This window comes from Mustela lutreola, chromosome 11, assembly GCF_030435805.1.
Source record: "Mustela lutreola isolate mMusLut2 chromosome 11, mMusLut2.pri, whole genome shotgun sequence".
Lineage (NCBI taxonomy): Eukaryota > Metazoa > Chordata > Mammalia > Carnivora > Mustelidae > Mustela > Mustela lutreola.
This window is the reverse complement of record NC_081300.1, coordinates 83,218,069-83,243,977: the sequence shown is the minus strand read 5'-3', so window position 1 is coordinate 83,243,977 and position 25,909 is coordinate 83,218,069. Positions and strand designations below refer to the sequence as shown.

The window sequence follows — 25,909 nt, the reverse complement described above, 5'->3', positions numbered from 1 at the left end:
ACACTGGTCTCCACCATGTTTCAGACAGCAAAGCTGTCTGCATGTCCTTGTTCTGCTGACTTAGCAGAGGTCATGCTGCCAGAGGTGTGCGGCGGGGTTATGGACAGACTGGTTATCTCTAAGGTTGGTTCACCTGGAGATGCAGGACCCTAGACCTCAGACCTACTTCTTGGTAACTTTGTAGATCGGTCAGAGCTGCTGAAGAACCGAACTGTGGTTTGTTCAGTGCAGCGAGGGCTCAGGACCGCAGAGACACCTGTGAAACCTCCCTTCCTGGCTCAGTGCCGGGCTCAGCCTATGCCTCCCAGGAATCTTGGAGCCAGCTTCAGAGGCTGTAGGGATTCCACGAAGCAACATGTGGCCTGCACCCCACTTGGTTCCTCGCACCAAGTCAGCATCAGACGTCAGTCTTCCTCCTACATTTGCTCACCCTGCACCAGAAGAAAACAGAGCTGCCTATGGCCTGTCCGTCAGGCCCTGGACCAACTTCTAGTAGCTTCCGCTGCCACCACAGTCACAGCACAGCAGTGAGAAAACCTATGGAGAGGTCTTGAATGCGGTCTCCCAGGGAACTTCTGCAGAATGGTGGGAAGGCACACTCCCTCCTCCCCACTGCCTGCAGGGAATCGGCTGGGGCATTTCCAGGCTGGCATGGCCTCCAGCCACCTCACACTCACGGAGGCCCAGATGGGAGCCGTGGGTCCCTCCAGTCTTCAGAGTCAAGTTAAAGTCACTTGCTGATTATAATCATGGGAACTAACATGTTTTATAAGCTCGTGCTTGTATCGTGACTGACTGGAGCCTGAGCCATCGGGGCTCTGAGCACACTGGACAGCAGGTTTGGAGCCTCTAGAACAGAGTTTGCTTCCCAGCTCTGGTGCTCGCTGGCCAGGAGGCTGGAGACAATTCCCTGGCATCTCTGAGCTATACTTCCCTCTTCCATTCAATAGGGGTAAAAGCAGCCACCACACAGTGTGGCCTGAAGAGCCCAGCCTGTGCCAGGCCCTTTGTGGACGGTCGATGATTTGTGGCTGGTGTAATTATCACCATTATTTTATTCTGGAGACCTAACTGATGTCCTCTCTGGAATTACCTTTGTTTTTCAGGCTCCTTGCAAGAAAGACACCCCAAGGGGCTTCTTCTGGGCTTTACCCTCAGCCCCGGGTTTTTTGCAAGAGCCCCCACCATGTCCTGAGCTTTCACCACGCGCTTCAACCCAGCCTCTCCCCCAGCCTGGGACCAGCAGCCACATTCCCTACGCAGTTTTCCCTGCCTGTGACAGTTGCGTGGTCTCTGAGCCGTAAGGAGACTCAGAGACTTGGGGAGACCAGGATGGGATCTGTGTCATTTTTCAGACCCTCCACCAAGAGAGCCAGACAGAACACTCAGTGACGGCAGGAGAAAGCCCATGGAAGGTGTGACCCACTGCTCTGACCCCAAAGAAGCCTCCAGAGGAAATCAAAACCTGAGCATCTCAACATCCACATGTCCACGAGTCACCAGGGAGATGCTGATTCAGCGGGTCTGGGGCGCCCAGGGTCCTACATTCCTGACTACTTTGCGCGGTACTGCAGACCACACCTAGGAGTCCGCCAGGGCCCGGTGTTCAGGCAGGTGGGGTAAGACCCTGAACTTGGCATCAAAATCTAGTTCAGGTCAGCTGAGTAACTCTGGACAAGTTTCCAACTCCCTGAACCTTCTTTTCTCATCAGTAAAATCACCTCTAATACTAATAACCCTCCTGATGGCCTCACTGACAGCTGAGAGTGGGGTCACACAGACCTGGGCACCAAGCCCAGCATCTCACTGGCTGTGGGGCTCTGACCACCTCTCCCAGCCTACCTGTCATCTGGAAAACAGGCATAAGTCACATCCTAAAATGTGTCTCCATGGTAATGGGACAAGCATTGCTTCCAGGACAAAAGAGAGGTCCTCTGTATTTAGGGAGAAGAGGGTCGTAAAGGATGTGTTCATTTTTATCTGGAAAGAGGGTTTGCCCTTTGGAGACAGGAAGGGAGCCATTTGGGACGGAGGAAGCAGCCAGACCCAAGGTGAGGTGGTGAGCCGCGGGGGTCCCATCCCATCTGTCACTGAGGGCGGAACGGGGGCGTCCTACCACAACTAGTGCTTGTTCTCCAGACCTTCGCCACAAGCAAAGCACTGCACTTGGCCTTCTGCACAAGTTCTTCACGATCTCCACCTGGGACCCTGGGCACCGGAGTAGAAGCGGTCTGTTCTGCGGATGAGGATGCGGAGGTTCAGAGAGCTGGTTGCACTTGCATGAGACCACACAGCCAGAAAGCACCAGAGGTCAGATTCAGTTCTGGGTCCCTGTGACGACAGAGGGCCCCCTTCAACCTCCACTAGCTTCGCTGCTGCGGGGAACAGTCACAGGCATTCCCTGTGGTGGGGAGCACTAGGGTGGGAGAGCTGGGAAGGGCTGGAAGTCATTGGGTGCAAACTGAGACCAAGGGGGCTGTAAGAGAGGGGTTGGTTCCCCAAGGCACGCTAGGGGAGCCTGAAGTTGAAGGCGAAGAGAAACAGGGCAGCGTATGACAGTGACGCTTTGTCTTCTCGATACGTTGTCTGCTCTGGGCACCCGCACCAGACATCAGGCTCCATGACCCTCTCCCCAACCTGCTTGTGTCCTCCCAGGGACTCTGTGCGGGGAAGGGAGCATCACCCTGTGTGGGGCACTGAGGGTCTGCCGGGCAGCCCAGGTGGTCTTGTCACCATCACAGATGATGCCCGATGGACCCAGCAGATGGCGGTGTCCCAGCCAGCCCAGGGAGCCAGATTGCTAGGGAGTTCGGGCTTGCCTCGGTTCATCCAAAAATAGGCACACGGGCTGTGCCAGGTGCTGGAAGCACAGCCAGGAGGAATGCAGATACCTCCCTGCCCCACTGTGCTCACTCTCAGGTTGGCCAAAGACATGCCAGAGCACATACTGTGATCACTTCCCCTAGTGCCACACTGTCCAGATGCCTACTTCCCAGCTCGGCAAACTGAGATTTGTTGATGGCAAGACCCTTGTCCAAGGCCCTAGAGACTGTCACTGGCAGAGCCAACATGCAAACCCTGGCTTGCTGCTCACTCCAAAGCCCTGACCAAAGTTTGAGCAGGCAGAAGAGGAGTGGGAGAGCCTTCTAGAAAGTGGGATCAAGATTGAGCAAAGCCCTAGGAGCTGTTCTGTCCCTTCTGCCACTGGTGCTCATCCCTGTCCCCTCTCCCCTTGAGGGGACTGGCAGGAACCCATCCTCATTCTTATCACTCCAGTCTTCAGGGAAAGGGCAGGTAAAGAGGAAAGACTGAGCAAGGCACTGATGTCGTTCTGTCATTTATTCATTCAGTAAATGTCGTCAGGCACCTGCTGTGTGCCAAGCCCTAACTAAGCCCTACGGTCGACTTTGGGAGAGACAGACACTAACAGGAAACCCATAAGATCATTTCTGATGTGTTGAAAAAAAGAGAGACACACACCCACCCCCATATCCCATTGGGAAAAGTAAATCTCCAAAAGGGAATTGAGGCATGGCTATGAAGAGAAGAGGGACTGGATGTGGAGATCCCCAAACTTAGCAAATATCCACAAGATGGTTCCTGCCATTTTTAAGACTTTGAAAGCCTGCTCGGGTGCCCAGGGTGGTGGCAAGGATTCGGGTTCTGGAAGTAGATTAGACTTCATATCTGGTCCCAGCCACTTCCTTCCAGTGACCTGGGGCAAGTCCCCTAAACTTTGCAAGCCTGCAAAATGGGGGTGATAATTCTTCCCACATATGGTTGCTGTGAGGTCACACGAGGTCAGGCATGCCCCACACCTGGCATGTAATGAGTTCTCAGTTCAGTTTTCCAACCAAATACTCAATCACGTCCCATGTGTGGGATGTGGGGACACACGCATGCAAGGTGGGTCGCTAAGCCAGGTCCTTGAGGTTGGGGGCTTTTTTTGCTGACCCTCCAGCATATTCCATCACAGCTTTATTCTTTTAAGTTAGATTATTGAGTTTAGAATTTTCTTCTTTTTTAGATTTTTTTTTTTTTTTCAGTAATCTCTACACCCAATGTGGGTTGTGAACTCACAACCTCAAGATCAAGAGGCAGGTGCTCTGGGGCACCTGGGTGGTTCAGTCAGTTAAGCATCTGCCTTTGGCTCCGGTCATGATCCCAGGGTTCTGGGATGGAGCCCTGCATCAGGCTCCTTGCTCAGCGGGGAGCCTGCTCCCCCGGCTTGTGCTCTCTCTCTTCTCTCTCTCTCTTTCTCTGACAAAAGAATAAAATCTTTAAAAAAAAAAAAAAAAAAAAAAAAAAAAAAAGTCGCGTGCTCTACCAACTGAGCCAGCCAGGCACCCCACCATTGCAGCTTTAACATCATTCCTTCCTTCCTCCTTCTAGATTAAGGTGCCTAACTACAGAACTGCCCCTGCTTCCTTGAACCACCCCCCAAAACACCCAGCACACGCCGAAGGAATCCTCCTCCTGAAACAACCCACGTTTCCCCAGGGTGTGTGTGCGTTCTTGCTGGGAAAAGACCATCTGACATTCAACTATGGGTGCACACTTCACAGCCTTCAGTGGGTTGGGGAGGGGCATTGTGAACCATAAACCCAGAAGTCTCCCCCTAAACAAACTCTTTGCCTCCACTGAATGCAACACCACAGGGAGGGGAGCCGGACCTGGTGCCTGGCACAGCGGGAAGCAGCCCAAAGGGGAACCGAGAGAAGAAAGAGCCAAAGGGATGTGGCTTTTAGGATACCTGCCTGCTGACAGATTGTGGGGAGCGGTGGAGATGATTGTGGCAGAGGCTGGGGGATGGGAGGTGTCACACTATCTCTCACTGGTTTTAATCTTAACTTTAATGTGAAATGTAATTACAGATTCTGAATTATGGTGGCAAGCTCATGAGGGCTGACTCATCAATTAGCCAGATTTATACGCTCGGGGTTCTCAGAGATCTATGACCCTGATGTGTCACCTCAAAGCTCTGAGACATCTGTTCTGCCAGTTCACTCTCTTGGGGAACCGTGGGGTCGAGAGAGCCACTTTTAGGGCCGGCTTGGAGGGACAGGCAGCCTGGAGACCGTATGTGCCTCTGCAGTCCCCTGTGAGGGCCTTGGCCTGGGAATCCAGAAATGTCAAATACACATCCTTACTCTCACTACCTCCATAGAAACCATGCGAGACCTTATGAATGGATTACCAACACCTGCTGAGTCGGGACCCAGCCTCGAGCTCCTTCTTAACACAGCCTTCCAGGCAGCCCCTACCAGTCACCTGGCTTCGGCACTTCTTTCGCACCCCTGGGATCAGCCCTTGCATGGTCTCAGCAGAAATATAATCAAAGAAAGGAAGCTGGGTTTTGATGCAGAAGGCCCGGGTTGAGTGCTGGTTTTGCCACTTGCTGACTGACACATTGGACTCATCGTGGTACCCACTGGTGTGCCAGTTTGTCCAGGTGAAGGCAGGGTGAAAATCCATATAAGGTAATCAGTGGGAACGTCCTTTGTCTACTCTCAAACCCCACGCAAGTTAAAGATGGCAGCAACCAACAGAGGAGAAAGAAGGATGCCGACATTCCCAGCATCCTGTGAAAAGTGGGCGTGATCCCCCTCCACAGCCAATCCTCAGTGGGGCTGTGATCAGCTTTCTGCCCTTCTCTGTTGCCCTGGAACAGAAGCCAAGCAACAACGTTCAGACCGCACAGGAGCTGCACCCCGGGCAGCCAGCTGACTCCAACAGATCGGCCAGGGGTGTGTTCTCCAGGCTTCTACACTGGAGGGGCCCCATGGCTTTGGCTTCCAGAGGGCCACCTCCCCTGACTCCAAACATCCCAAGAGAGGGAGAGGATTTATGAGAGGCGTGGCAAGCAACTGTCTGTTCTCTCTTTTGCCCTCATGTTTATTACACAAGTAAGCCTCTGTCAAATCCAACCCAAATACATTGTTTAAAAAAAAAAAAAAAAGTGGGGAAATCCAGACAAACAAAAGTGAAAGTTAACACCACTGGTAATCCCATGATTTAGAGGTATTATTAACACACCAAACAGATCCTTGCATTACTTTTTTTCCTGTGGTGTTTATCCACACACCTATTTCTTTTTCAGAAATTAGGTCATTCTGTACTATACCATTGTATAATTTGGATGTGGTTGTTTTTGTTTTTTTCACGTAAGAGATGGTGAATGCTTTTCCATAGTAATATATAGACACTATCTATTTCAGTAGTTCTGTGTTTCTTTGATCCCCTTACTGTTCAGTATTTTCTTTATTTGACAATTAGCTCCGTTTTGTTGGACCAGGCTTCCAGTTTTTCACTGTAATGAGCAGCTCTGAAAAAAAAAATCCCACGTGGCTTCTCCAATGTATCTGCTTCCTTTGGTGAAATTCTCAGACACAGGATCACGGGGTCATAAGGACAAACTTTTCCAGGACTTCCATATCCCCCCAGCAAATTGCCCTCCTGAAAGGTCATACCTAGCTCTGATCCCCCCAGTAGTAGAGAGTCCTCGTTTCTTTCTCCTCGTGGAAGCCTGCAGGTAGAGAGACACAGGCCCAGAACTCTCTCCAGCTGCCGGGTCCTATGGCCGGACCCCTGAGGGTTCTTCCTCTCCCGCTCCGCAACCTGAAGCTGGCCCAAGAAAGTCCATAGCCAGGAGGGGGCAGGGTCCTAGTGCCATGTGGCGCAGCCACCCGCAGACCCTGACCCCCTTCCTTTCCACCCACGCCCCCTGACGCCTTTTCTCGAGGCGGACTGCCCACACCTTGTGACGGGACAGCAAGCTTTTGAGCTATCATCAACCTTATCTTCCTTTACAGCTCCTACAGAGTTAACAGATGTACGCACGTCTGAGGCAGTCATGCGGCAAGAGACTTTGGGGCCAATCCTTCCCGTTTTGACAGTGTGTAGTCGAGGTGAAGCCATAAATTTTATAAACAAGAATAAATGACCCTTAGCAACATATGTCTGCTCGACCCTTCCAAGGTGATCGTAAATAAAGGCACCTGCTTGCCGGGGGAGGGACATGGGCGCTACAGATGGCCGGCAATGAAGGCGGAAGGCTCTGTGCCTTGGGAGCATCTGGTCGGGGACAGGTCACCCTGCCACCCCCAGGTCCTCAGCCAGCTGGATGCCTTTCTGCCATTTACTCAGTCATTCCTGCAGGCTGCCTTTGCCCCTATACCCCCTACCCCTGAACTGGTGCCTGCTGCTCATCCTTCCCCAGAGAGGTAGCTTATAGCAGGGGTGGAAGGGGAGGGGACCCTCTTCTCCTCCCCTCCCCTACTTCACTGTCACTTGTGACCTCATCACCACTGTCCCAAAGCCAGCCCCGCAACGGGAATCTGAAAACTAGGATTCTCGTCCCAGCTCCACTGCTGCCTGCAGGGAGACCTCAGGCAGCATGAGTCACTGTGGAGAGGTAAGAGCGTGCTAGAGGTGGACAGATCCAAGTTCAAGTCCGAGTATGGCTTCTTACTTGCACGCACCGGCCGAAGTGCTTTCTCCCTGGGCCTCAGTTCCCGTGTCTGCATCTGCAACAAAGCTACAGATTCCTCCTGCCTGAGGGGCGTTGGGGGGTGGGCGGGACGTGCTAAATGCACAAGCTGCTCTCATATCACCGTAGAATATTCCTCGTGTTGCTCAAGAGCTCAGTAAACGTCAGCCGTTTATGAGGATGTCATCATAGCCATCATGTCCTCCCCAGCAGACTCTGTGGGATTCTGAGCAAGCGACCTCACCTCTCTGGGCCTCATTGTCCTTACCTGTAAAATGAGGAGACTACGTGCACAGGCCTCAGTGGGTCCCGAGAAATAGAAGACATTGAGGCCCACCTGAGCATACAGCTGAGAGTTGAGAAAAGGTTGGTTGTGGTGGTGAAGGGTGTAGAGCCCTGACTTCAAGCCTAGCCTCACTTCCTAGAGCCATGTGACCTTGAGAAAGCCATTTCTCCCAGCTGCGCTGGTTTTTCACTGGAATTTACAGATGACAGCGATGTTCATAGTACCACCTTCATGGCCGGGTGGAAGAATTAAATAAGCCATTGCAGGTAAGGTGTTTAGCAAGATGCCTGGACATAATCACTACTCAATTTGTGGTCATTTTTAATATTTACTTACTAAATTCTCTCTAGGCCTTAGTTTTCCCATCTGTAAAATGGGAATGGTGATCTCTGAGATCCCTCCCAGCTTTTACCGCTCTGTCTGAATACTGGAGCCAGGGCCTCTGGTCTGACTGGGACTGCCCCGCCGCCAGAGGCCGCGTGTGTCCCCTGGTCTCAGCAAGTCCAAACCAACGGAGGGGCACTACTTAGGGCTCTTTTGAGCTTCACCCCAGCCTGAGCTCCTTGAAAGTGCTTTAAAAAGGAGAAGACACAACGCAACGATAGCTACATTTTCTTTCTTGAGCAGCTCCCACGTGCCAAACCCATGGGCTTATTCCCTGAACCACTGGAAGCTGAATCATCAGCCCCAGTCGTAAAAGATAAAAGACAGGCTCAGCCTGGTCGAACAGTTTACTGGAGGCAGCTCAGCTGGGAAGCGGCAGGGCTGGAACCTGAATTCAAGTTGTAACAACAACTATGAAAACAGTTAACTTGGGGCACCTGGGGGGGCTCAGTCAGCTGAGCGTCTGACTCCTGATTTAGGCTCAGATCGGGATCTCAGGGTCGTGAGATCGAGCCCCTTGTTGGACTCCGTACTCAACATGAAGTCTGGTTCAGGATTCTCTGTCTCCCACCTGCTGGCCCCTCTCACTCGTGCTCTGCCTCTCTCAAATAAATCTTAAAAACAAAACAAAACAAACAAAAAAAACCAGGTAACTTGCTGGGGGTTATGCTAAATCCTTTTTTTTTTCCCTTAAGATTTTATTTATTTATTTGACAGAGATCACAAGTAGGCAGAGAGAGAGGGAGGAAGCAGGCTCTCCGCCAAGCAGAGAGCCCGATGCAGGGCTCGATCCCAGGACGCTGGGATCATGACCTGAGCCAAAGGCAGAGGCTTTAACCCACTGAGCCACCCAGGTGCCCCCTAAATTCTTTTTTTAAAAAAAGATTATTTATTTTAGAAAAAGAACGTGGGGGGTGGAGTGGGGCAGGGGCAGAGGGAGAGAAAATCTCAAGCAGCCTCCATGCTGAGCACGGAGGCTGACTCGGCACTTGATCTCACGACCTAAGATCATGGCCTGAGCCGAAGCCAAGAGTTGGACACTGAACCGACAGAGCCACCCAGGCACCCCTAAGTCCTTTAAAGTACCACCTTATGAAGCTGTCTCGGTGGCCTCTGTCTATGGGGTAGATATTCTTGTCCTTCCCATCTCACAGATGAAGAAGTGGGTTTGAGAAAGATGGAGTGAGCCACCCAGAATCATGAAGTTAGGAAGTTTCACAGCTGGTCTTGAACCCAAGTCTGCCTAGGCTGATGCCCAGCTCCGTGTCTAACTGTTCACTGCCCTCCATGATCTCAAGCACCAGAGACCTGGCCTCCCCAGCCTGCCCTGCGAGGCCGGAGGTCTGCGGACTCCAGGGGCAGGCAGTCTGAGAGTCAGATTGGCTCATCAAGAGTGGGCTGTGCTGGTTATTTTATTTATTTTATTTTTTAAAGATTTTTATTTATTTATTTGACAGAGCATGAACAAGCAGGGGGGAATAGCAGGTAGAGGGAGAGGGAGAAGCAGACTCCCCACTGAGCAGAGAGCCTGATGCGAGACTTGATCCCTGGAGCCTGGGATCATAATCCAAGCTAAAGGCAGACGCTTAACCCACAGAGCCACCTGGGGGCCCCTGCACTGGTTATTTTATTTTATTTTATTTAAGATTTTATTTATTTGACAGAGATCACAAGTAGGCAGAGAGGCAGGCAGAGAGAGAGGAGGAAGCAGGCTCCCATCAGAGCAGAGAGCCTGATGCAGGCCTCAATCCCAGGACCCTGGGATCATGACCTGAACCCAAAGGCACAGGCTTTAACCCACTGAGCCACCCAGGCGCCCCTCCACTGGTTATTTTAAAGAAGCGATACATCCCTGGGGCTTCTGTGGTCTGCCTCAAACTGTCCACGTCCTGTGCGTGTCTGTCCTCAGAGAGTGTGCACGTGGCCTCTGTTGGAAATGTCTGATTCTGTGGAGTGGGAGAGAACACAAGGAACATCCCCAAGGCCTCAGATGTCCTCAGCTTGCCTGTCCCCTGCCTCTGCTTGGGCTCAAGCATAGCCTTCCATGAGGGACTCCGGGAGAAGGAGGATAGCACGCCCAATCGGGCTTGCAAAGGTGAGTCCCCTCAGTAAGCAAGACCGGGATAGCTTGGGTCCAGTATTGCCAGGGAGACTCCCAAGCCCGGGCGAGGGAAGAGAGGGATTAGCCACAAATCCTTCCAGGTGCTGATTTATGTAGCATTCATGCGGAATTTATTATACAAGGAATTTTATTCAATTAAACTCGAAGTGCGTCTGGATTCTTAAAGGTTCAGTAGTGATAACTGGGACAGAGCGATCATAAAACTGGATGGGCTGTCGGAGGAAGGTGTCATGGGGGAGGAGGCGAGGGTGACATTGCAGCTGACGGGGGATTCGGAACCAGGACGTTTGTCATTGGGATGTGTTACAAGTTCAGGCTGAGAAAATTACTCGGTGAGAAACGCACATTAACAATAGCCAGGAGATATCAGTTAAGGGAAACTAGGTTGAGAAATGAGACAGGAGAATCTATTAGCATCTGACATTGTTCTTGGCGGCCCAGGTCGTGATTAAAACGGCTGTCAAGGGGTGCTGGTCGGGGGGCAGTTGCAAGGCCCCATCCTGGGCCGGCACTTGGTGCTGACTTCCGGACTGACTCCCGGAGACAAGGAAGGGGCTTCCCTCTAGCCTCAGTCTTCTCCCCTGCAGAAAGTGCCCATTTTGGGGTCGCTGTGAAGTTTGAATGAGCATGCGGACTATGGGACCCCTGGATCGGGGCCTGGCCAGCGGTAAAACCCCTCCCGGGTGCTGGTTAGTGTGTGGATTCTCTCACTATCCAACCACCAGCAGGGGAACTAAATGTGTCCCTGCCCCGAGAGCCTGGCAGGGCAGGGGAAGGCAGGTGAGCCAGCATACCGGAGCGCCCATACCCCAGAAGTCAGGATAAATACAATTTTCACATGTTATTTTTTAAAATCTAAGTTATGCAAAAGACCTATGATCAACAAGGACTCACATATTTTTAATTTTAATTATTTTAAGATTTTATTTATTTATTTGAGAGAGAATGAGTGAGAGAGAGCATGAGAGAGGAGAAGGTCAGAGGGAGAAGCCGACTCCCCAAGCTGCTGGGAGCCCAATGCGGGACTGGATCCTGGAAGTCCGGGATCATGACCTGAGCCGAAGGCAGTCCCTCAACCAACCGAGCCACCCAGGCGCCCTTAATTTTTATATTTAAGTACTCCCTCTGCCCAACATGGGGCTCGAACTTACGACCCCACAATTGTACACTTCTCCGACTGAGCCAGCCAGGCGCCCCGAGGCCTCATAATTTTAAGTAAAAGCAGCCCACTGTTTTCTTGCCAGAGCCTGCCTCAGGTGCGAAGGGGCTAGATCTTGGAAGCTTTCCCAGCCACGTGCAAACCTTCAGGCCGCAAGGGCTTTGTGCCTAGTCATGTAGTCGTGTGTGTTGATGGCGAAGTTTTATGTTCACGTTTCCCCGCCAGGCTCCAGATACGGGAGGCTATTTTGAGGAGTGCATGGAGGGGTGCGCAGGCTACCTTTTGCTTTGGGCTCCGCAAGGCACCGCAGAGGAGCTAACGTTCCCCTCCAGTCCGTCCTCTGGGCCTGCGGAGCTGGCCTGCTGTTTTTCCCAGGCTGGCAACGCGGGAGGCCCCCCCCCCCCCCCCGAGCTGCCTAATGGGCCCTGCACCCAGGCCATGTCTGGGGGAATGTCTGTAGGCCAACACCAGGAGGAGGCTGAGACAGTGCCTGGGGACCTGGAGGGAGAAAGTCAGGCCTGTGATGGCCTGGCAAGGGCTGCTGGGGCCCGGGATCCAGCAATAGGCCGACTGTTTTGTTTCAAAGACTCCCTCGATGCTGTATTGACTCACAGAGCTTCTCTTGTTCTTTGCAGGGTGTCTGACCATGGCTAGGGGCGTGAGGTTGTCGTTTCGGTAACTATGTCCTGCTCCTTCCAGCAGGATCTGAAGGGGCAGGCAAAACTGAGTGAGGAGAGTGGGTCCCTGTCCCTGCGAGGTCCTGCCACCCCAGCCTGAGCACCGAGCCCCTCCTGACATGCTGTTGCCTTCGAGGCGTTCAGCTCTGCCCCCCAGTACTAAGCACCCGCGGTGTACCAGGCCTGTTGCTAGCCACTGGGGAGCCCTCGCCCTCACCCACGCTCGCTGGGGCCTCGGCCACGCCGTCTTGGCTAAAGAGGGTCAGCGTGTCCTGCTGGGAACCCAAGGACCAACCCAGAAGGATGCACTGTCCCTGTTCCTTTGGCAAAACTAGCAGGCACATGGTGGTGGCAATGAGAGCCGAAGTCCACACGTGACTGATGGTCTCTGCAGTCGCGGAGCCGCTGGCCAGGAACCAGTGTGACCAGGCTCCCTGAGCCGGGCTGGTGGCTGGCACTGAGCTGGGGCTGCTCAGTGAGTGAGTGATTGCTGCCGGACCAGGCGGCTCGGCCCTGACAGGTTCGCAAGAGCCTGCCCTTCCGGAGTCATTTCCTGCCATTAGCAGTGTGCTGTCTTCACGTTCTCGGGGCCACCTCCTTGCCCTGCATAAGTATCCCCTTCCCAAGGACACAGCTGGCACTGGCAGAGTTGTTTCGTGTGGGGGCAGGGGGTGCAGTTGCGGGGTGACAAGAGAAATAAAGTACAGCCATGGCACGGATCTCAGAGGCTGAGACCAGCAAAGAAAGAAATCCTCCTCTGAGCAGTGCTGTTCCCTCTCACCAAGGTCTCTGCCCCTCGTCCCTCAGCGCTCCCCCACCAAGGAAGGCAGGATCTCCTCCAGGAGGGTGGTTGGTCTCTGGGCTTCCCTCCTGCTGTGCACACCCCTCATGGGTCTGACCTGTCCCCCCAACTCCCCTCCCCCCACACGGGCAGGGATGGTGGCTCAGAGGCTACCAAACTGCCAAATCCCCTCTGCCTTCCCCTTTAGAAACGTGACATTTACAGTCTGCATGGCCAAGCTAAACCTCAAGTCCATTTCCAAGGGCCTCTGGTTCCATTCCAAATCCCCACGGCCCTGGGCGTGCAGCGGGCACACACACGCACATGGCTCCAGCTTGTCCCACTTTTATTTTTTTCTACGTGGCTCTTCCTTGCAGCAGTCACTTGACCTGACTTTCGGCAATACTCCATTCATTCACTCCCACGTTCTCTGTGACCCGGGAGAGGCCAGGGGAGCGGGCAGGAGGCTCATGCAGCCCTACCCCGGCCAGGATCTTCAGGAATCAGGACAGGAAGGACACACCCTTCGCCTGCAAGAGAGGTCTGCAAATCTCCCCACTTTGAGTTATTTCCACGTGCCTCAGGCTTGGTCCGACGGGTCATTTTTCTTGTATATTTTTTCCTGATTCCCCTCTTTCATAGCTGCATATCTGGCTAACGTGAAGAGATAGTCGCTGAGTCTGGAGGGGCAGAGAAGTCAATGGGATGATTTGAAATGAGAGATCAATGCTAACCGGATCCTTCCCATATTAGCCTTCAAGGAGGAAATATAAATCATGCCCTAGGAACACTGGGCAGGACAGGGGTACGCAGCCAACTCGGCCTTGATGGATGGCCCTCCAGGCCCCCTTCTGTGACTCGGGTGACAGGGCTGAGGCGTGTGCTGCTGGACGAGGCTGCTACTTCCACACCTGCAACCTCCATAGGGCTGATGCACCTGATGGCTGGTTTCTGCACCTGCCAGCAGCTGGGACTGGGACACCCCAAACTGGAGAGGCCCAGCCTGCCCTTAGGATGGCCACAGTGAGTTCAGGAAGCCGCCTACCTCTCAGTGGTTCCCCCACTTTTCCTTGTTCCCATGTTGAGCACTGACCCCCACCCTCCTCCTCCTCTCCCGCCCCAATCCTACTCTGAGGCCAGCTCCGTGCCAGGTCCTGCTGGAACCTTCCCAGACCCATGCTCCCACTGGGATCGCGCCCCCCCGCCCTGCCAATGCCTGACTGTCTCTCTGGGGGTGGGGGTTGGGACCAGATTCTACTCTGGGGGTCCCCCCTTCCTGGAGGGTAGTGACATACTTTTATCTCACGTGCTCAGTGCCGCTTTCCTTGCTGAGGGAATGAACGGGCTCGGCCCACACACTCTGGACTATAATGTTCGCCAAAGATCACTACCATGATGAGGAATGGAAACTTCCTCATTCCCTTCAGGCCCACCCACCTCCCAGGAAGAATGGAGCTGCTCAGATCATAGCCCAGTGGGAAGAGTGACCACAGCAAGGGGTCAGACCCTGGCTGTGAAGTCACTTTCTGGACACCCAGGACAGCTCCCAGGGGCCCCTGAGTTGTCAGCCTGCCCCTGGGCCCCCAACCGCATGAGCCAAGGCTTTAACAGAATCTGGTGGAGCCTCCCCAGAGCCAGCCCAGCTCACCGAGTCCTGCGCGGGGGGGGTCCTGGGCTCGGATGGCTGTGCTGTCTCTTCTCAGTTCACATGGCCCCGGGGCCTTGCAGGGAGGGGCTGAGAGATCCCAGCCTGAGCTCCCTGGTCCCTCAAACCTGAAAGTAGGCCCCTTGCTACACACTGTCCCTTTGTTTTTATGTTTTGTGCTGCCAGTTTTTTAAGAGCTTCTCCCAGTGAAATCGTCACTTCCCCAGGGACGGTGCCTGCCTTGTTCTCAGCAGCATCCCTGAGGCTGGCCCAGCACCCAGCACGTCGCAGACCCTCCGTGGGTATGAAAGGAATGAAGGAGCATGTGGGGCCCCTGGCCTTATTGTCACTTGCCACAGTGGGCCTAGTTTTTCAGAGGGAGGCCTGGGATGCCCCGAATTCCATCTGAGTACCTGTTTAAGAACTTGGCCACGTTAGCGTCCGTCTCACCCATCTGGACAAGGGGCACCACACTGGAAGGAAAGGAAACACCACGTCACGTGCACTCTGGGGTCCCGGGGCTGGGTCCCACACCAGCTGTTCCTTGCCGGTCCGGATGCAGACGTACCAGACAGCGGACTGCCATCTGCCCTTGCTAGGCCCCTCCTGCACGTCCCCTCTGCCGCAGAACCCTTGCGGGGAGGTGCTCCCCCCAACCTGAGGCTCTCCATCTGTGGCCCCTGCCCAAGTGGCTTTTCCATCCCTTAGGCACATCTCTACCTCCTTGTCCTGTGTACCGAGGACCCATCCTCTGTAGGGGGCCCATTGCTGGGCCTTTGGGTTTCTCCAATGTTTTGCTCTTAGGAGCATTGCCGAGGTGGCTAGTTTTGTACAAATAATTGATTTGTTCTTTTGAGGCCGGAACTCTGTTACCTGGGAGCTCTGTTACCCGAGATCACTCTGGCCAACTGCTTGGCCCCAAGAACCTTCCGTGAGTAAGGAAAGTTTTATGATGGGAGGCTGTGGACAGAGCTCAGCTCAGGAGCAATTGGCTCACTGCCCTGGCCAGGACGTCACCTCTCTGAGCTCCAGTTCCCTGACTCCCATATGCTGGGGGCTGCGAACGCCTCTCTGCCAAGGTTATCACATGGCATCAATGAAATAAGGAACAGGAAGTGCCTAGCACAGCCCTGCCGACTCCCCAAGTGGGGCTTTCCTTCCACTTCTCTGGAAAGCTGGCTGGCAGCTGCTCTCCGTGTCCATGGAGGCTTTGCTGTGAGCTCTTTTAAAGTTTCTCTGAAAAGGCTGTTGGGAGCTCTTGGGGGACCCCCCCCACCTGACTCCACGTCAGAGGTGTTGGCACAGTGGCTGGTGGGTCTGTGGCGAGCTACCCCCTTAAGCCCCCCAGAGCCACGGGGATTCCTCTGGGCCCTTTTCTACCCAGCAGCCGGCAGGGTCCCTTCATGTTACCCCACGGCCTAAAACCCATCATCCATGGCTCCTTGGGGCTCTCAGGACAGAGGCAGACCCCTCTGCACCGATGAGGCCCCGTGGCCTCTGGTCTCACCATGCCCTGCATGTTCTCGCCCTGGACCCTGACACTCAGCTTCCTTTGTGTCCATTCCACACAGGGTCACCTCTGCCCCGATTATCTCCTCGCCCCACACACTGCCCCTCCCCACCCCCCCCAAGCCTTCAACTCCTGCCTCACAAGGCATCCCTGTGCCCATGGCACGTCCCTCACAGCCCTGCTCATGGTGTGACATCCCCTGAAAACAGACACTTGGTCTGGCTGGTGGTCACCTGGTATGGCAAAAATGGCAGACGAAGGTCTGTCCACTGCCGGCTGCAAGGCACGGAGCCAACCGCCCTGGGACCTGCCCCGTCCTCTCCCTTGGCCCCCTTACCGTCTCTCTGCTCGGCGGCACACAGCCCGGCAGAAGTGCAGCACAGAGCTGCTCTTGCCTCCCGACTGCAAGGAGAAAGTGTGTGTTGGCAGGGGTGGAGGAGGGGGGAAGCCGGTGTGGGGGGCAGGTGTGCCCACAGCAGCCAGATGGGCTGGCAGATACATAGGGCCTTGTACCCCAGTGGGCAGTGTTCTGCTTCCAGGGGCCCTGCAGGGGTGGGGGAGAGACCTGTGAGGGTCTGGAGGGGACTCGAGAGGCTGGCGGGCAGCTTCTGTTACCGGCAAAAATTAAAGAGAGGACTCAGTCAATGTCTGTGTGTCTCCAGGAACACGCCCGGCTGGCAGCCACCCCCTGGGTGAGACCCCGCAGTGCCTACCGGCAGGATGAAGGCTGTGAGTGGGGGCAGCTGGCTGGAGTACTTGTCGATCCACTGCTCCAGCTCCAGGATGCACCCTGCCTCGAATGTGGCATGTCCTGAGGGGTGAAGCAGAAAGACACGGCCATGACATCCACGGCCCGCCAGACCAAGGAAACCACCCCTGCGTCCCTTCTGCCCAGGTGTTCTGCAAACCCCTCCCATGGGCTCGGGAGGTCCTTCCTTCTCGGGGTCTAGGGGCCAGGCTGCCAGGGGACCCAGGGGACACCCAGGACAGAGTCCCCCCCACACCACCTCAGGCCCTCCGAGCACAGAGACATTACTTAAGTGAGCCTCCCTGGCTGAGGAGTGCGGCGTGGCCAGAGCAGAGCCGACATCCTGCAGCAAGCACTGGATCTGGGGAAGCAACATAGGGTGAGAATGAAGATCCACTTGCAGCAGGCCAAGCAGAGATGACGGGCTCTGCATGCAGAGGTGCTCCCTGGGCGGGCCTGGCGGGGACGCTCTGATCCCTTAGCTAGCCGGCATTTGGAGGCTGATGAATTAACAAGGCTGGCCTGAAACCTATGCACGCCAACTCTGCTGAGCAGGGCCCTGGGTCCCTCGGGGATACCCAGGTCACACCAATGAGGAGTGACAAGCACCCAGTGACGGCCCAGTGACAAGTATCTTCTCAACCCATCTTCACCTCCCTCATGCCTAGGCCCCTCGAGGTTTTTCCCTTTTCTCTAAACTGACAGCTTTGGTTTTCCACTGTAGGACAGCTGGGCCAAGACACCAAACATGACAGTGCTTTCGAAACCACAAAGGACGAGCATCTGGGAGAACGTGGTCAGCCCCTGCATGACAACAAGCCACAGGCACCCGTGCCAAGGACACCTGCAACACCATCTTGGACCCCGTGCCTAGCCAGAGTCCACTCAAGCTGCATGGGGGGCTGTCGGGTGGGTGGGGGCCTGCGGCCTCTGTGAACACAGTCACGGTGACAGCTTGCCAGGAGCAGGACATGATAGAGGAGAGCAGAGGCCGCCCACCCAGCAGTGGACCAGAACCCTCCTTGGGCTGCCACTTGGGTGAGTTACTTGAGTGAGTCTGGTGTCTCTGGGGCTTCCAGGGGGAGGCACGGTAACGATATTACCCCGGGGCTTGGCCCCTAGGACTGGAGGGAGCTGGCACTGGTTTGGGACTAGGACCCCAGCTCTAGTTGATTCCCAACCGGCATCCCCATGCAACATGGACAATGACCTCCAGCTCAAGTGCTTTTGTGAGGAGGGCAAGGCCCAGGCAGTGCTCCTGGGTAAAAAGTCACAGGCTGCACCCTCAGGGGGCCCTGGCCAGTGAGGAGACAGGTGGATCATACCACCTCACCACCTTGGTGGTGCCCGCGAGGGGCCAGGTGGGAGCCCAGGCCCCAGAGGAAGTGATGTTGATGCTGTGATCCAGAGGACAAGGGCCTCAAGCACAGGTCAGCTCATCATGTCAATGGCCCACCTTCCCAGACTTTTCCCTCTGCAAACTCTGCTCAGAGATAAGCACATCTAGAAATGATCACAGGGGATATGGGGATATGACCATTTCTCCATTGTGAGGCTACAGACTATCCTCCAGTGCACAGAGGGGCCTTGTTCATAGAATGTTCCAGCAATTAAAGTCTCCCATCCTTCTGCAGCCCCCTCACTACCCTCCGTCTGTTCCCAGGAGCCTAAGTGGGCTCTGGCCTGGCCTGGAGGACTACAGTGGGCTTAGGGATGACCTGCAAGGAGCAGTTTCTAGTCTCTGCTCACCCTGTAGACTGTAACCTTGTCTTGCATGTTCGAGGGTGGGGGGTGTGTCCCTCCCACTGCCGAAGGCCTGTCTGGGGGCCAGGGCCTCTATGCTTCCTAAGTTGGACAACACAAATACTAACAGCCACAAAGTCCGAAGGTGGAGAGCTTACTGGCCTTCCTGGCTTTCTCCAGCCCAGAGGCTGCTGATGTCCGGGCCTGGAGCACTCTCTGGTGTGGGGGTGTCCCATGAACTGTGGGATGTTACCTGCGTCCCTGGTCTCTGCCGCCTGGATGCCAGGAGCGCCCCCCCCTCCACTTGTAACCACCGAAAATAACAATAGATGTTGCTGAGTGTCTTCTGGGATGGGGCAGAATTGCCCTGGGTCAAGTCCACTGCACGTGACACTTGCCCCCGAGTACTAGCCTCACCACCTGCCTGGGAGGGAGGATGGTGTGTGTCCCTGTTTAGCAGGTGGAGAAACTAAGGCTCCCAGTGAAAGAGCAATTAGCCCCAGGTGGCAGAGAGAGGAAGAGATGGTCACATGGCAAGTGCGGTCACGGCCGCCTGGCCGCACGGGTAATAGCCCAGTGCGGGGTGAGACGGTATTACTTACTTTCTGAAGCTCTTCAGCAAATGGGTGGCCTTTCTCAGTGATGAATTCCAAAGCAAACCTATGAGGAAAAAGAAAAGAATCTGCTTCTAACAGAACGTGCCTGGGCCCTGCCTTACATGAGGCAGCTAGTTTGCTGGGATGGGTCACCCAGCTAATACTGCTCAAACACATGGGGTAATTTTCTTGCTGACAAGAAGAATGTCAGAACCTTTCACTCGGTTAGCAGGTGTGTGTTGCTCAAAATGCCTTTCTCATACCCATTACTCAACCAGTCAATGCTTCCATTTTCCATGCCAGCTCTGGCCCAGTCCAGGCAGGTCTGTATGAGCGCATGGGACACAGGCTCTGTTCAGCAGGACAGGGAGATGACTGCATGTGAACTGAGGTCAGCGCTCTGGAGGAAAGGGCCGGAGTCCTGTGAACCTGGCCTTGGCTGGGGTTCAGGGAGGGCTTCCTAGAGGAAGCAGTGCTAGAGGTGGGACTCTGAAGGCTGAGTAGGAGTTCCCTGGGAAGGCAGGTGGGACGGGGAAACCAAGCATCCAGGACCCCAGCTCCTGTTTCCCTCCAAACTCTGCACCCTCTCTCTGCACCAGGCAGAATCCCGGCAGGGAAAAGTCAGTGGTGTCTTTGCAGGATTCCTGGAGGAAAGGCTGGCAAAGGGACTATGAATAGAGTATGGGAACAGTTCTGGAAACTGACACTGGCTGGCAAAGATGAGGAAAAACAGGGGCATGAAGGGGTAAGGGAGGGTCAAAGGTGTCACCACCCCAGGAGAGCTGGAACCCCAATGTGCAGCTGGCTGGGCGAGAGTCACTGGGGAGCAGGAGCAGAAATGCTCCCACATCTGCCTCCACTAATGTCCCATCTGCTGGTGCCTCCCGTTGGCTGGACCCACCCAGAAGCTGAAGAATGAGGGGACTGGGGCTGACAGTGTTACCACGTGATGCAGGCCACATCCTGGGCACACCAGCGAAGACAAGAGTGAACGGCCTCCAAAGGGCCAATGAAGAACCCCCAGGGCGCCTCGGTAGCCCATCTCACAGTGAGAACTAAATAGACAAATGTGTCATTTGTCATCTAGTGTGGGACAGCTCTGTAGGCTGGACACCATCTGCCCTGGGCACAGCACTAGCCTCCTGGCACAAAGCAGGGGCTAATGTCCCTGCGACACAGGCCAGGCGTTGGCCCCTCCTTGGAGCTTTGTGGCATCAGGCCCCCACTGCCTGCAGATGTCCCTCTAGTGTCTGTCTGCTTCCCAGCCCCAGAACTGGGCTCTGGGAGCATGGGCTCCATGGAGCACGGGGGCTGAGGCACTCTGCTGGGCATGCCTGGCACATGGAGATGCTCGTTCACATGCTGCAGAGCCACCGCTGAGGCATCCCCGGTCTCCTGCCCGCATGGACTGGGGGCTGATGGTTTGCTGAGTTGCTTGACTCAAACCGCTGATGCGCACCTCACCATCCTACCCCTCGGCCCACATCATCTGGTGTCTGCCTCTCCCTGCCGCCCTCGCACAAGACCAAAGCATCTGCCTTCTCTGCTCTGCTGGCCAACCGTCTGCATCTGCCGTTATCTGTCATGAGCACCTCACCTCGTACTCGCCTGAAGAGTGGGGGAGCTGGGGGTGGGGTGAGGCGAGACAGCTTCAGACAGGGGCAGGCAGTGCAGAGGGAAAGGAGCCCAGGAGCCTCAGGGACCAGAACACAGGCCCTGCGCCACCAGGCCGAGGCGGGTTCCTTGAGGGCTGGCAGCCTGACAGACCAGCCAGCACTCTTGGGAGCTTCACGTGAATTAGGCAGACTGACGCCAGTTCAAAATCAACCTCAAGGTCAATCCCGTTGGCCTTACCCAATAGCTGAACTTAATTCGTCCGTCGTTCCCACGGCTTCAAACACTTGGTCATCTTTCGATCTCCTTTCTCCAGTGAAGGTGCTAGAAAACCCTGTGAAAAAATGTTTAGCCACTCAAGTCAAGATTTTAAAAATTTTCTTGATATACTCCTTTTAAAGAAATTTTCCAGTAAGTAGATAAAATCTTTTTTTAAAAAAGAAGGGGGGGCACCTGGGTGGCTCAGTGGTTTAAGCCTCTGCCTTTAGCTCAGGTCATGATCTCAGGGTCCTGGGATCGAGCCCCGCATCAGGCTCTTGCTCAGTATGGAGCCTGTTTCCCCCTCTCTCTCTGCCCGCCTCGCTGCCTACTTGTGATCTCTCTCTCTGTCAAATAAATAAATAAATAAAATCTTTAAAAAAATTTTTTCCACCTGAAGTATAACATATACACTGAAAAGTGCTCAAACCATAAGAGTACAAGCTGGGGATATCTGGGGGCACAGTCAGTTAAGGTTAAGTCTGCCTTTGGTTAAGGTCATGATCCCGGGGTTCTGGCATTGAGCCCTGTGTTGAGCTTCCCGCTCAGCAGGGAGTCTGCTTGAAATTCTCTCTCTCCCTCTGCCCCTCCCCCGGCTCTCTCTTTCTCTCAAATACATAAAATTTTAAAAAGAATGAAGTGTACGTGTTGAAGAATCGCCACTGCCTGAATATACCCGTGATCAGCAACCACATCGAGAACTAGAATAGGATCAGATCCCTGAAGCCCCCACAGACCCCGTTTCTATTGCTACTCCTAAGGGTAAACCCTACCCTCACTTCTTTCCTGATACACTTTTAAGCCCCCTAAATCATGGACAAACCATCCTGCTAAAGAAATGAGACACAGATTGACATATTATGTATACATCCTAATTATACTTCATATAAAATCGAAGTCCTCTGTATCTCTGCCTAGGTCACAATTTGCCCCTGTTCTCCCCTAACCACAGAGAAAGAGCATACTTGCTCCCTGAAGTCAGGAGCAGGCCTGGCGCTCACAGCAGGCTCTCCTGCTGGAACTTGGACGAGTTCAATGAACACCATCTTACCGAGGTCCAAACGAGAGCCTCCCTAATCATGTCTGAGCCCAGAACACTGCCCAAACTGTAACCATGACCAAACATCCCCATTTTCTGGTCAAGGCGAGGGACTGCTGTTTCTCTATTATAGCTGTAGCTTCTCTTTTTCTCTCCTACCTTCTAGCTCAGAGTGATTTAAGAAACCCAACTATAAAATTAGCCTTGCTCCCTACAGCATCCAATCCAGAGCGAAAGCCCCACTTCCTGGAACTCTCCTCCAATCACCTACCCTAAGCCCGGTCCTACAATGAGGTCTTTCCAGTATCTTCTCACTGAGCCCACAGTGTGCTATGCAAGGAGCTAAATGACCCAGCTTGACTGGACCACATTGTCCTTCAGGGTCTCTGCTGGAGGGCATCAACACTACCTTCTGCTTGTTGTCTCTGGGCACATTTTCTTTCCCTTTTTTTTAAAAATTGTGATAACATATACGTAAAACAAAACTTACTGTTTTAACCATTTCTAAGAGTACAGTTCAGTGGCATTAAGTGTCTCCTGTACATGTTCACACTTTTACTATATAAGTATAGACCCACCACAATACACATACACTAGTAATCTGCACAGTTTTTTTTTTTTTTTTTTAAGATTTTATTTATTTATTTGACAGAGAGAGATCACAAGTAGGCAGAGAGGCAGGCAGAGAGAGAGAGGAGGAAGCAGGCTCCCTGCCGAGCAGAGAGCCCGATGCGGGACTCGATCCCCGGACCCTGAGACCATGACCTGAGCTGAAGGCAGCGGCTTAACCCACTGAGCCACCCAGGCGCCCTAATCTGCACAGTTTTAAACTTTAGAAAACGTGTCAGACTGACATGTTCTTCCACATCTCACGTTTTTTCTGTATGTTACATTCCCGTATTGTTTTTTTTTTTCCAAAGATTTTATTTGTTTATTTATTTATTTTTAAGATTTTTATTTATTTATCTGACAGATCACAAGTAGGCAGAGAGGCAGGCAGAGAGAGAGGAGGAAGCAGGCTCCCTGCTGAGCAGAGAGCCCGATGTGGGGCTTGATCCCAGGACCCTGAGATCATGACCTGAGCCGAAGGCAGAGGCTTTAACTAGCCACCCAGGCGCCCCCAAAGATTTTATTTATTTATTTGACAGAGATCCCAAGTAGACAGAGAGACAGGCAGGGAGAGACAGAGGGAAGCAGGCTCCCTGCTGAGCAGAGAGCCCGATGTGGGACTCAATCCCAGGACACTGAGATCATGACCTGAGCCGAAGGCAGAGGCTTTAACTCACTGAGCCACCCAGGTGCCACTGTTTATTTTATTTTTTTAAAAAAGATTTTATTTGTCACAGAGAGAGGGGAGCAGCAGGCAGAAGAACAGGCTGCCCGATGAGCAGGGAGCCCGATTCGGGACTCGATCCCAGGACTCTGGGATCATGACCTGAGCCGAAGGCAGACGCTTGACCAACTGAGCCACCCAAGCGTCCTGTTCTGGTATTGTTTAAATAATCAAAGTAATATCCGCTCATTACAAACAATAACAGGATAGAAGTATGTACCACAAACGATGAAAACCCTTCTGTTCGTTCCCTCTCAAAACTCAATCCCTCTCCCAGGTGTAAGCTTTCAGACTATTCCATGCCTATCTGAACACATACATACATACACACACAACACAGTTTTATCCAAGTGGATTTCAATTACTTGGATTGTTCTGCAACTGGCTTTTATCACTTATATATCTTAGGCATTATCTTAGGCATGTAGGGCGCTTGGGTGGCTCTATCAGTTAAGCACCTGGCTCAGGTCATGATCCCAGGGTTGTACAACTGAGCCCAGCACTGGGCTTTGTGCTCAGGGCAGAGAGTCTGCTTCAGATTCTCTCTCCATCTCCCTCTACCCCTCCCTCCCACTCGTGCATGTGTTCTCTCTCTCTCTCAAATAAATCTTTAAAATATATATATATTTTATATATATATATATATATAATATATATATATTTTATATAGATCTTAGGCATCCTTCATTTCACAGAACATTAATATTTATTGAGATCCATTACATAATTTTTAAGGACTGGGAACAATTAGGCAAAACTTTTTTTTTAAGATTTTATTTATTTGACAGAGAGAGACACAGCGAGAGAGGGAAATGAAGCAGGGGGAGTGGGAGAGGGAGAAGCAGGCTTCCTTTTGAGCAGGGAGCCTATTACAGGGCTCAATCCCAGGACCCTGGGACCACGACCTGAGCTGAAGGCAGACGCTTAATGACTGAGCTATCCAGGCGCCCCAACAAAACTTTAAGATGAAGCTGACTTTTTTGTTGTTGTTGTTGCATGTTTCACTTGCTCCTACCTTTGTCTCCTGTTTTGGTGTATATCTTGGGGATCTTGGGTGTCTTCAAGGAAGACTGAGGCCTGAGGAGAAATAGACATCAAGACAGTTGAATGAGTGGGAATGGCTTACCCAGTGTGACACCACCCTCAGCGGGTCTCATCTTGCTGCTTGTAGCCTCAAAGGCAGCATTTAACCCTCCTTTGCTGACACCATTCCCCTCTTTCTTCCTAGTTCTACCCTTTGTGGGTGGGTTCTGTGTCTTGCCCATATCCATAACTGCAGAGTAGCTCATGCTCAATAAATATTCACGGAGTTTACTGATCACTTTCCATAGTCTCTCCATTGTGTTGGATTCCTGGCATTATCTCCTGGAATCATCCGGGGAATCTTTCCACAGCCCCAAAGGTAGTAGCTACCTACACCCTTCATTTCACGTGGAGAAAACTCAGAAAACTGAAGGCCTTGCCTTCCCAGGTCACCCAGGAACACATAAGGCTGGGATTCATGCCCAAGACTACCTTACTTCCCCCGAACTCTTACTTCCACCCATCCAAACTCTTTTCTATTCCGCAAGTGCTGGCTTCTGGGAGAAAGCCATCTGGGCCACTAACATTCTGTGAAGCTTCAGGTACACTCAAAAATGAATAATTGCTAAAACAGAGTCAAATTCTGGCATTTTCAAATTGCCACATAAAGCCTTTAATACAGGCTTCAACACTGAAACTTGGAATGTTGTTCAAAACATTCCGTTACTGGATCTATGAACTATATCGATCCATTATTAATGCATGGTACGCTTCAGGTTCTGAGGTCCAGCGATGAGCTGCAAATTTAAAGGTCTATGATGACAGCCATCTTCAGAGCGAGTCGGTGTATCTCTGTGTCTTAAAGGAGAAACCGCCGCGGACATAGGTCAAAATCTGAACTGAGGCCCCACGTGACTGCAAGGCCTGGCACGATGGCCCTCCTGGCCCCCCTGTGGGATAGGCCCTGCCTGGACGCCTGAGAGCTGGGCTGCCTTTGGCCCTGTGCAAAGAAATCTCGGTCTCTGGCTTCTACGGTGCCCGCGTGGCCACGTGACCGCTTAGGCCTAAGAGAGGACGTCACCGGCTGCGGCGGCGATCTCATAGCGGTGTGACGTCACCACAGCGACCACCATTCACAGCAGGTAGCCGAGCTGCCAGCCCAGCAGGCACTCACCCGTCCCCGTCTTTCACGCCCTGGGGGCGGTGGCTCTGGAAACGGGGACATAGTAGTCTACCGGCGCCGACACCCCCGAGCAGGCCCAGGCGGCCCCCTAAGCCCCACACAGCCATGCGCCAGGCAGCTCGTCAGGGGCTGACCCCGCCAGGCTCCCGTCCAGGTCTGGGGTGACTCCACCTACCTCAGGCCGCACCACCGTCAGCCGCCATTTTCCATTGGTCCGCGGCTGTCGACTCAGGGCGGGACACTCCCAGGGGCTTGTTTTCCATTGGTTTACTGAAGGGGCGGGGAACGCCAGGACGGAGCGTGGTCGCCACACCTATTG

The 25,909-nt window shown here is 53.5% G+C and overlaps 1 protein-coding gene across 2 annotated transcripts; it reads right to left on the bottom strand.

Annotated features, from left to right (window-relative positions):
- Positions 1-11,180: 11,180 nt before the first annotated feature.
- On the bottom strand, positions 11,181-25,751 carry MMAB (metabolism of cobalamin associated B). Of its 2 annotated transcripts, XM_059139920.1 has the most exons (9): positions 25,582-25,751; positions 24,400-24,461; positions 20,995-21,088; positions 19,147-19,204; positions 17,090-17,162; positions 16,767-16,864; positions 16,391-16,455; positions 14,957-15,016; positions 11,181-13,578 (listed from the first exon to the last, which is right to left on the bottom strand). In XM_059139920.1, exons 1-9 carry the CDS (start codon positions 25,695-25,697, stop codon positions 13,479-13,481), a joined length of 726 nt encoding a protein of 241 aa, XP_058995903.1. In that variant the 5' UTR covers positions 25,698-25,751; the 3' UTR covers positions 11,181-13,478. The 2 variants fall into 2 exon arrangements, with proteins under 2 accessions (XP_058995903.1, XP_058995904.1); XM_059139921.1 differs by lacking the exons at positions 16,391-16,455; positions 17,090-17,162.
- Positions 25,752-25,909: the final 158 nt, after the last annotated feature.